Here is an 11472-nt window from a genome sequence, read left to right as displayed (position 1 = left end):
TGGGGCAGCTCAGGTGGGAGGCAGTCTGGGGGGGGGCATCCTAGTGGGAGGTATGGGGTGACTCAGATATGGGGTGACTCAGATACAGGGCTCAGGTGGGAGGCAGACACCAAGCTGGTGGCTTGCACACCTGACTGCATCCTCCTCTCTTCCGGTCCTCCCTAGGGGCCACCACCCAGTGTGCTCGGCTTTCCTGGCTATGGCCTGAGTCAGAGGGGGCCAGGATTCTTGGGTAAGGTGACCAGACATCCCGACTTTTAACAGTTTTTCCCGCGTCCCGCGGCATTTTTAAAAAGTCCCGATTTTTGGAAAGAATGTACCACAAGCTAGGGTATACGGTTTTCGGCTGCCATGTGGCTATTTCACCAGGCTATGAGTTTTATCAATGGCGTCCTGCTTTTGTCCCACTTTACCAATGTTAAAATCTGGTCACCTTATTCTTGGGGCCCCGTGTCTCTCAGCTCCATGGTTGAGAGTCCAGGTCACATTTTGTAAACTTTGCCTTGAAGACGGAGGGGTCTGCTGTTGTGACGCAGCCAAACCGCAGCTGCAAGGCCCAGGAAGGAGGCTGCCATGCCTGCCTTGGGTCTACTCGAAGTCCCCAGGCTGGGTGGGTTGGCCGTGCTGACTTCCCACCTGAGGCCCTTGGCCACCTTGCTGCCTGAGCTGTCCACAGAGGAGTTGGAGCCACAAGGAGGATGGCAGGAGTCTGAGAGCTGGGCATGGGCAGGGCAGGGCCCCAGGCAGCTCGGCTCTGGGGAGGGCTGGGCTGTGGCAGGTGGCAGCCAGCATCTCTGAGCTTCAGTGTCATTGCAAAAGGCCACCGATCCCTTTGGTGGCCCACCTCCTGCTTAGGGGATGCTTGTGAAAATCACTTCAGCAGTCCCGTGCCACGTGATCTTAAACCATGGGGCCCTTTACCCGAATGTCACCTCTGCTCTCTGTGACAGGGGTGGGGGTGTAACCAGGAACTGGGTAACCACCAGAAAACCAAACTCGCTGCCTGAGGGTCTATTTCACCTTCTATCACCCCATAAGTTCCTCAGCCGCCATGGCAGAAGTCCATTCTGACTCATAGTGACCCCCTAAGGCAGGGAAAACGCCCCCCGGGAGTGTCCAAGACGGTAACTCTCTATGAGAGTAGAAAGCTCAGTCTTTTTCCTGAGGAGCATCTGGTAGTTTAGAACCGCTGACCTTGCGGTTCACAGCCCAATGCGTACCCATGACTCCTAGTCCCGTAAAGATGGACTGTCTCAGAAATCCACAGGGACAGTTCCACCCTGTCCTGCCAGCCCTTAGGCAGGTAGACCTGTTCCCGTGTGCTTCTGAGCCTGTGAAGTCTTTACCGGAGTTTAAGAAAGCCCCACCTTTCTCCCGAGCAGCAGCAGCTGGTGGCTCAACGTGTGACCACTTAACGTCAGCACTTCTGAATGCCATCTTCCAGCCCCAAGGTGACATTGCTGGGAGGAGCCCCAACTGTGCACCCAGCCTCCACAGGAGACCCGAGAGGGGAGGGGCGGGCTGTGCCCTGGTCGTCATGGCTGCAGGCAATGGCTTCCTTGGTGTCTCACCGTGGCCCTCACCAACAGTGACCGAGCCAGGGGTGCAGAGTGGCTCCTGGCCCCAGGTGCCCCGAGGGTCTTGGCAGACTGCATCCTCCTTGGTGACATGGGACTGCCGTCTCCACCCTGGGCTGCGGTCACCTTCTCAGACCTGCCAGGGCCTCAGACTCCTCTTCCTCTCTGGGTTCTGGGATTTGAAAAATGAGTTTCAGTTCGTCCCTGCAGGCATCCTGGGCGAGGCTGACTGCCGGGTGGGTGGGCAGCAGTGGGCGGTGCCCCCTTAACCATCCGGACAAGGGTGCTGGCCTCCAGGTGAGGTGGGGGACCAGCTGGCTCCACAGTCCATCTCGCCAGCCTGGCTGGAAGGAAGGCCAGCTCAGGAAGGGCCAGAGCTAGGAGTCGGTCTCCTTGCTCCTGGTCAGCCACAGGAGGGGCTGTTTCCAGCCAAAGGGGTGGCAGCAGCAGGCCCAGGGAGGTCATCGTCTGGCAATGCCGGCCTCAGAAAGGAAGAGCCACACTGCAGAAGAAGGATGCTGCAGGTCCAAGGGGGTCCTGGCCCGCTGGAGGGCAGTGTGTGGATGGTCCCGCCCCACAGGCAGGGTGGACGTCCCTCCGGTGCTGATGACACTCTGGCCAGTTTTCTAAATGCCAGCGATGAGAACAAGATAGACACTGCCACACAAGAGAACCAGGGATCTTTCACCGCGGAGGAAAGGAAGGGCTTTTCCCAGGATGGGTGCCCTGTCACCCAAAGGACCCTCGTCTTCTTCTGACCAAGTGGGCAGCATTGGCCCCCAGCACCGGCAGGGGGCGCTCAGTGCAGGGACCACTTGCAGAGGGACCTTCTGGTTAGGGAAAATCAAGGGACCACACAGTCTCATCTCAAGATTTCTCTTTATTTCATGTTCTTTTAGAACGGCAACCACCGTGACCGGCCCGCCCGGGGCCCTGCCTCCCTCTTGTCCACATCTCATAATGACCCCCCCACCCCGAATCCCAGTTGCTTCTGGTTTTCTGTGGTCTTCACGTTGCGCATTGATAGGGCGTCTCAGTTCAGAAAGCAAGGCACTATCACTGTTAACAGCTAAGGACGCATCCTTTTACGGAGTGCACAGCATTTCGAATACAGTGTGGTTCTCGTGCGGAAGATCAAGTTCCGATCACCCAAGGCACACACTTTGTGGGGTTTGCTCCTTAAACCTCCCCCCCCCCTGCCTGTTTATTTGCAGACTCGTAGTATGAAAAGTTTCAGGTGTTTCCCAATAAAACTTCCAGAGTAAAAGCAACGGACGGTGATGTGCGTGACGTAGGACACGGAGAGCACACACAAAGCAGAAAAACAAACACAAACACACCCCAGATGGCAAAGGCCGAGAAACGTAGAACGATGTAACAGGGACAGCGGGAAACCGAGTCAGGGATACAGCGGGGATTCCCGACAGAAGTGATCAGTCCGCTGACGCCAGGGACACGAGTTCAGAATTCCCACTCCCCACCCCACCCCATGCCCACATTCCTCCCACTGAGCAGGGGCTGGCTGTCCCAGCTGCCCATGGTGGTTCTCCTGCCCCCCCCAATTCTTAATTCCTCACCTCAATGGATTATCTACAAACGCAGAAAGACGGTCCGGTAAGTGGGTGATGAACATCAAACCAAAGAAAACAGCCTTCCCACCCTGCCTGCCTCTTCTCTCACCAAGCAAACTCCACAGGCTCCTCTAGGAAGGGCTTGGGGGGAGCCATAGACCCCAGGGGGAGGTGGGGGAGGGCAGGCGTGGCTAGAGGTCTGGAAGGCGCCATCAGACAGGAAGGGGCGAGGGCACACTCCCAGAGACAGGAGAGGGGACCCTTCCGTGGGCGTGGAGATGCTCAGGACAGGTTCTCCCTGCTGCGACTCGACCAGCCCCAGGGCTGGAGTTCATGGAAAGGCAGAGCCCCCGACCCTGGAGGGACAGTGTGGGACAGAGTAGAACTGCCCACCCCCCACCCCAACATCCCCAAAGCTGCCGGTCACCTGGACGCCAGCAGACCCCCTCATCTTGCTTCTGGCCCAATGGCCGGCTCGTGGTTTTGAACAGCCAACCTCTCCATCCGCAGCTGAGCACCCTTCACCACTTCCTGAAAGCCAGTCCCTGTCCTCCTGGCTCCGCAGCAGACACAGGGTCTCGGCTCCAAGTGCTTACCAGGGCGTCTTGGCCTTTGTGTGTCTGGGGGAAGGCAAGGCCTCTGCTCTGGAAGGACCACACCCCAGGACCCACAGACCATCCAATCCCAGGAGTGGGCTGGGGCCTTCTCGACTGCTCAGGAAGTCCCAAGCACAAGGTAGACATGTAGCATAAGCCCTTAACTCAGGCCGTGAGTGAAGGCCAGCCAGCCGACAGAGAGCAGCCCTTGTCCTCTAAGAAGGAAGGCTCCGAGGTGAAGGCTTCACACCTTACACTAGATCGCAAGTTTGGCAACTCTACGTGTGTGCGATTCAGTTTCCACCGTTTGCAATCAGAACCACCGCCTTAGTGCAATTTTATTTATTACTATTGTTTTTTTACAGTAATTTTGGTTCCGTACAAGAGATTTAAGGATTGGGAGAAAGTGCGATCACAAGAGCTTTGTTTTTGCCGTGTGTGGTTTTTGTTTTTTTTTTGCTTTTCTTTTTTTTTAAGTCAAATCTAAAAAGAATCAAAGCACAAAACTAACGGTAATGGAGATGGGGGGCAACGTGTGGTCAAGTAAACTGTAGTGTGAGACACGTTCGTGCCTAGAAATGAAAAACCCGCACTTGCTGTGGCTGTTCACGGGGGAAATCCGTTATCTGTGGCCTCTTCCCCAAACTCACACACATACACACAAGGGGGCTCCCCCTATCAACTGGGCAATGCTCGCTCCTCCCCGGGGTGCCCAGGAAATGGAAAATAAAAGAAAGAAAAGTCACCATTTTATTCCCCCAAGTGCCACAAGTCACCAGCTTTGTGCTGTGTGAGGTTCAGCAAACCTACGGTCACACGGAGTCGCCTTGATCGGATAGAAAGTAACTCACACTGTGCGCAGACACCCGCTCCCGCCCCCCCCCTCACCGGGAGGAGGTATCCGGGCAGGGAATACATCATGTACATCTGGAGAGGTTTTGGTTTGCGTATACACAATTATTACAGAAACTCGGCATGTAAATGCAATTGCCTTAAGTTACAGTATCTAACAAGAGTTGATCTTAAAACCTGGGATACTGTGGACATGGGCTCCGCCATGAAGGGGGTCATGGAGTATGGGTTCCCCCACCCCCTCTACAGAAGGGGGAGAACAGTGGGTGTCAACGGGCACGAGGGACTATTGCTTTCTGTACCCAAACCATCACTCTAGCTGGGGTCCCAGCCACCCTAGGCAGCATGTGTACCTAGCCGGTCCGAGAGGCCCCGCGGCCACTGGCCCACAGCAGGCCATGTGGGTCCCACGGGCGGCACGTGGCTCAGTTGCTTTTAGAAAAGGAGCAACGGCCGGCCGGCCATCTCACGGGGTGGTCCCAGCCCAGCAAGCCGGACGACTCCGTGCTGCGGTCGGTGGTGACTCCCTAGCTTTACCTAGCTTTTGCCTGATGCCACTTGGGGCCAAGGTGGGCGGGGCTGGGGGGGGAGTGGTCTACTTACTGAATTTTGCAACACCGTCCAATGGAAGACAGGTAAGGCAGGGCCACTGTGTTATACCTGCTCTGAACCAGTGGGTGGAGTCTGCTGTCCGCCCCCTCTCCAATCTTGGCTTGTGGGTTCCCTAGAACAAACGATTCCTTCCGTGGAATGGGGGTGGGGGGTGGGGGCAGCCACTGAAGCTCCAGAACATTCCATCGGAACATTTCCAGGGAGAGTGGGATCATTCCAAATACAAAGGTTGACCTGCAAAAAGGCTTTGGACCAGAGGTAGGTCCAGAGATGATGTTTTTCAAGCCAGGGACCTGTGGCTGGAAGTGTGTGTGTGTGTTGCGTGTGTGTGTGTGTATGTGTGTGCGTGTGCGCGCGTGCATGTGGTGCGCGCCACACGTGGGTTGGCTTTGTTTTAGGAGACACTGGCTGCAGTGTGAACCGTCACCACGTTTGGAGAAAAGAATTGTCCTTTGATGACCAAGTTCTTGCAAAGGTAGAAAATATAGCACAGCTCTGCTGGTTCCGATGCATCCAAGTAAGGTGGATTTAAAAAGGTCGTACTTTTATCATTATTCCACAGAAATAGTATTATTAAATCACAAAAAGTTTTTTAAATTTTTTTTTTAGGTTTTTCTTTTTTTTTTCCTCTTTTACTTTCTAGCACTGAAGTGGCACAAAGGTGGCCCAGTAGACCAGCCACTTTTTTTTCTCTTAAAATATTGTGCTTATGAACTATCTGTACAATGATTTAAACTTGCAGTAAAGAAAAGAGAGTTTTAAATTGCTAAGTGTTACCAACTCATTCCAGGGCTGTCCCAGACCTAATCAGACACTTTATTGTGAGCATAAGGGAAGAAAGAAAAAGGAAAGAAAGAAAAGCAGTGTATAATTAGAGATGGGCTGGGCGAGTTCTGAATTTGCCATGACACCAGAGGCCCTGACTTCTGAGAACGTTCCAGATGTGGGGGAAGGTGCTGGAGGTCCGACGGGGCTGGTGTTCGGTGCAGGGATGGCAGGCAGTCTCCCGGGGGGAACTAGAGGTATTGTTACAGGGGAGGGGGGCTCCCAGGGGAAGAGGGGGCAAGGCTCTCAGGCAGCCTGATTGGTGGCCGGGAGACCTCCCTGTTCTCGTCACCTGCTCAGAACACCCCCCCTGCTTTCTGCCCCCCATCTGTTCTGAACCCGGGTCCTGCAGCCACTCCATGCCCAGTGGTCCTCCGAGGACCTGATAGATCGCTAAGATGCTCTCGGGTGGGGATTCCTGGACATCCAGAGAGAAAGGGGGACTGTAGGACAATCTGCGCTGGTCTCAGCCAAAGGCCATCTCCCAGGGCTCAGACCACTGTGCCCACTGCTGTGTCCACAAGCCCCACGAGGACAGTGCACCCGCCTTCAGCCCTCGCGAGCCCCCGCGCCCGCGGGATGCTCTCTGTGGCCTGGCTTGGCAGAGCTCACCCCCGGGAGGCTGGAAGGCAGAGAAGGCCGGCCCTCCTCCCGCCCCGTGGCAGGGTCCCCCTTCCTCCCGGGATCGTGACTAACTCCGCGTGGCATCGGGTTGACCCACCTTGGAAAGACGTGAGTAGATTTGCAGAAACGCAGAAAGAAAGCAAAGCCAAGTTGGACACAATCCTATCCACCAGGGCCAGGACCTCAGGGCCGGGACCCTCGGGGTGTAGAGTTGAGGGGGCCCCAACAACACTTCTCTGCCTTTCAGGCCTGGGGGGGCACCCCACTGACCCAGTGGTGTGTGTGTGTGGAGGCCCACTGCCCACAAAGTACAGGAAGGAGCTCTGAGCAATGGAAGTGCCCGGGAGGCCGAGGGGGACCTGGGAGGTATCGGGAGTACACAGGGGTCTGCTTACAAAAGCCAGGACCCCTGTGCTCAGGCATCATTGGAGCCACTGGGACCCAGCCCAGGGGGGGCCACCTGCGTGCCATGAATCTCTGCGTGTCGGCAAAGCCCCCTCCCCTTGTCCCTGCAGGACAGGAACAGACCCCCTTCCGAGAGAGCAGGGGAGGTGCTGCCACACGGTGGGTGCACTTAGTGCTTCTTTGGGTACCAGAAGACAAACTAGTGGGAGGGGGTCGGCGCCCACCGACCCAGCTCGGCGGCCGGACCTCTTCCATCCCAGCCCATCTCTACTTATAAAGGAGACGTCCGTGCGTGTGGGCCAGCCCGGCTGCCCCTATCTGTCCAGCAACTGTTTCAGAGCCCTTTCGAGGTTCATCCTGTGTCCGACCCGGGTCACTCCCAGGTCGATCAGGTCCTCCTTCTGCAGGTTGGGCAGGTGGCTGCCGTCGATCTCGTTGTCCAGGAAGGTCTCCTTGTGCTCCCCCAGGTTGAGACTCTCCAGCCAGTCGGCCACGTCCGGCTTGGTCCACAGGTGGACGGGTTTAGTTGTGAAAGGCTTATTTGAGATCGGCTGCTGCAGGATCGAGGGGGACGGGGACCGGCTGCGCCCCGCTGGGTTCAAGCCGAACAGGTCCCCGGAGGGGGGCTGGCTCGGCGGAAGGCTGAAGACGACGTCTGAGAGGGTGGGGGAGGGCGAGGTGGCGGCGCTGGCGGCCAAGGGCGGGCCGGGCAGGAGCTCTTTGCTCGGCTCCGTGGGCGAGACCACAGGGCTCGGGGCGCGTCTCGCCCCTGAGGTACTTCTTTCGCTGTCGGGGGGCCGGCTCTGCAGGGTGATGGGCTGGGAGGTGCCGGGGCGGACTGTGAAGGTGACGGTGGTGTTGCGAGTGCCTGAGACGGTGCTCGAAATCTCTGAGCCTCTGCCGCAGCAAGAGAGAGAGGGAGAGAGAGAGAGAGAGAGTGAGGGGCCAGGCCGCCATGGAAGCACCTGGCCGGGAACTTGGGGAGAGGCCCACGCCATACCAGCGCATCCAAGGGCAGGTGCCTTGGATGGGAAGAGGAGGAGGAGGGGGAGGGGAGGGGGAGGGGGAAGCGGGCCTCCTGAGCCCATCAGGCCAGGCTGCTCACCTGGACACCAGGGGGGAGGGGCTGGTGCCCGCTGGGGGAGCGGGGCTCAGGAGCAGCACATGCGGGGAGAGCACCTCTGGAGCCGTGGCAGCAAGTGGCAGGTGTCGGGGTGCAGGGAAGGACCTCCCTGGCACCCCACACAAAGGTGTGGGAACACTCAGCACTTGGACAGATGGCCCTCAGCCCAGACAGCAGCCGGGACTCAGGAGTCAACAGCGTCCTCACACAGGCCCGAGAAAAGCGCCCCTCCCTCACAGCGTCCAGCGAGGCTGACAGAGGGGGTGGGGCACCAACTGGACTTCAAAGGGACCCTTCCCCACGTGGTCGAGCGAGTCCTTGGGGCAGGAGTGGCAAGTGGAGTCTGGAGGCGGATGCCGGGTCCACCGGGGTCTCATCTTAGACCCACAGGTTCCCTGATGTTTTTATACTCACCTGAGGGACAGCCTGACTATCCCTCCCTGCTGGCTCTGGACAAGGCCCAAGGCAGGCTCTCAGCTGCACACCAGGAAGACACTGTGCCCAAGGGCCCTGGTTCCTGCTCTGTGCCGCCCACCCTCCTCCCCTAGAGAAAGCCGCCGCCACCAGACGGGGTGGTGGGTAGTTGAGTACTCCTCCCTCGAAGACTCATTCCGGGGTTGTGTGTGTGTATGTGTCTGTATCTCTGTCTGTGTGTGTTTCTATGTCTGTGTGTGGTGTGTATCTGTGTGTACGTGTGTGAGAGAGAGAGAGAGCGCGAGCGAGTTAGCTGCTGGCTTTGGCTAACACCAGCCCACCTCTGAGAGCCCACTTCTTCCTGCTGGCCCGGAGGCTAGTCCCTCTGAGGGGGCTGCCATGGGCAGGAAAGACCAGGGTGTGACCTGGGGAGGGCCGACAAGCTGGGTGGGCTGCTTAGTGAGGAGGAAGCTGAGCGCTGGCATGTGGGGATCCCAGGGGGCAGAGCGCCAGCCAAGCTGCCCTGGTGTGAGGTGGCCTTCTGACGTCTGGTGAAACCCGCCCGGGAGCTGGCCTGAACCAGATGTGAGCCACCTCGTCTGCTGTGGACGCCCCTGGCACTCGGCCACATGGGGGCTTCCGGAACCACTGGTCAGTCCTGCTGTGCTGACTGGCCTGGAAGACCCACCGCATGCACCAAGCTCACGGCCCCATGAGGCTAAAGGAAGGAGGCAGGAGGCTGGTCCTGAGGGGCCAAGCCGGGGAGCCCCTTTCTTCCTGGGCAGGTTGCTGGCTTTCTATGCCACTGGCCTGTGTTTGGGTACACACTCTAGTTGGTCACCCAGGCCCCCAAGGCCTTGCTGGCCCCAGGGGAGCCTCTGAGGGCTCCTGCCCGGCACCAGGCAGAGAGACTGGGCAGCGAGGCATGGGCACCAGCCAAGTGGATGCTGCAGCCATTCTGGGCTTGAGGCAGGGTCTCGGTCCATGAGGGTAGCCTGTCTCCCTTTGCCACCAGGGAGAAGGCCGGAACAGAATGGTGACCGCCAGCAAAAGGGGCACGGGTGATGACCACGGGGGTGGTGGTGGTGGTGGGAGATGGGATAAGTCTCCTGCAAGACAGCTTGGCTCAGCTGAGTCGGGGGTGGGGGGCTGGTGAACCCCTGGTCTGCGCTGTGGAGAGCTGACTCGACGTGGTACTTTGGGGGCCCCCCAGCCCAGCGCGGCATGGCCAGAGAGTGGCCTGGCTGCTCACGGGGCATCATGAAGCTGAGACCAGCGGGTTCCTCCCGCTGAGGTGTCTGAGACTGCACTCAACAGTGGGTCTCCGGGAGCCCCACACTGGAAGGCTGCAAGAGGGGGGACGGATTTTCAGAGAAGGTCCCAGCAGGCAGCCAAAAGGAGGCTCTGCACGCCCCTGGGCAGGCGGGTGGCGAGGGCTCGCGACAGAAACACACAGCGGAGGGCAGGCACGCACGCACACACGCACACACAGGGCAGCTGGCAACTTACTTCCGGTCAGCATGACCCTCTTCTGTCCACACCCATCGGGGAGCAAGCAAAGGGACAAATGGAGTGGCTTGAGACAACACTGTAAATGGACGAAGAGAAACACACACAGGACAAGACGCATCTGGGCACGGTGACAGGACGTGGCTGAGCCCCGCCCTTCCAGACACACAGACAGGCGGAGGGTCCAGCCCACACCAGGGCCCACCGCTCTCCTCCTGTGAACGCGGACAGGCCACCTCTCCCTCCCTGGCCGGGGCCCAGGACGTTGACGAGGAAGTGAGGTTGGCGTGACTGTGACCTGGCAGGGGCCACCACCGCCTGGCCGGGCTCCCAGCTGGCCTTCCTCTGCGGCTCATGAGGCACCAGCCCACCCACTGCATGGTCAGGGAGGGTCTGGCCTCCAGTTGGCTGCAGGGGCAGCTTGCCACAGGGGGCAGCAGAGTCAGCCTCACACTCGCCTCGGGGGTGTGTGTGGGTGCCAAGGCCCTTGCTGGGCGGTGCCAGGGAAGGAGAGGGGACAGCTGAGTACAGGTGGCCCTGGGCTGCCCCTGGCCTTCAGCAGTTCCGCAGATGCTGTGCTGGTCACCCACTGACTGGACTCAGGGGACGCCCTCCAGTGCCAGATCACCAGGCTGTTGAGCAACTGGCCGGACATGTAGGGAATGGCCACCCCGGCTGGGAACACACACATACCCTCTCTCACACCCACACGTACTCTCACACTGACTGCCTCACACTCTCACACTCACTCATAGTCTCACACTCACAGACTCCCCCCCACTCACTCACAGACTCACACACATACCCTCTCTCACTGAACACACTCACTTTCTCTCACACTGACTCCCTCACACTCTCACACTCACTCACACTCACTCACTGACTCACTGAACACACACACATACCCTCTCTCACACCTCACACTCACTCTCTCTCACACTGACTCCCTCACACTCTCACACTCACTCACACATACTCTCACACTGACTCTCCCACACTCCCCCACACTCACACTGACTCCCACACTTTCTCACACATACTCTCTCACACTGACTGCCTCATACTCTCAAACTCACTCATACTGTCACACTCACAGACTCCCCCACACTCACTCACACTCACTTACCCACACTCACTCACTCACTCACTCACTCACACACACATACTCTCACACTGACTCCCCCACACTCTCACACTCACACGGACTCCCCCACACTCTCACTCACATACTCTCACACTGACTCTCCCACACACTCACACTGACTTCCACACTCTCTCACACATACTCTCTCACACTGACTCCCTCACACTCACTCACATATACTCTCTCACACTGATTCCCACTTTCACACTCACTCATGCTC

At 58.3% G+C, this 11472-nt stretch overlaps 1 protein-coding gene across 1 annotated transcript in view; it reads right to left on the bottom strand.

The window, feature by feature from the left end:
* Positions 1-4054: 4054 nt before the first annotated feature.
* The window catches only part of LOC101660299 (SH3 and multiple ankyrin repeat domains protein 2), a 283278-nt gene continuing 275860 nt past the window's right edge, over positions 4055-11472 (bottom strand). Inside the window, exon 16 of the mRNA XM_045297137.1 lies at positions 4055-7959. Coding sequence (XP_045153072.1) covers positions 7377-7959 — 583 coding nt within the window. The 3' untranslated portion in view covers positions 4055-7376. The remainder of the gene's footprint in view (positions 7960-11472) is intronic.

The sequence above is a fragment of the Echinops telfairi genome, unplaced genomic scaffold (assembly GCF_000313985.2).
Source record: "Echinops telfairi isolate 266 unplaced genomic scaffold, ASM31398v2 ScPeMD7_7417;HRSCAF=8455, whole genome shotgun sequence".
In the NCBI taxonomy this organism is placed as follows: domain Eukaryota; kingdom Metazoa; phylum Chordata; class Mammalia; order Afrosoricida; family Tenrecidae; genus Echinops; species Echinops telfairi.
The sequence above is the reverse complement of the archived record's forward strand: the minus strand, read 5'-3'. Positions and strand labels throughout refer to the sequence as shown.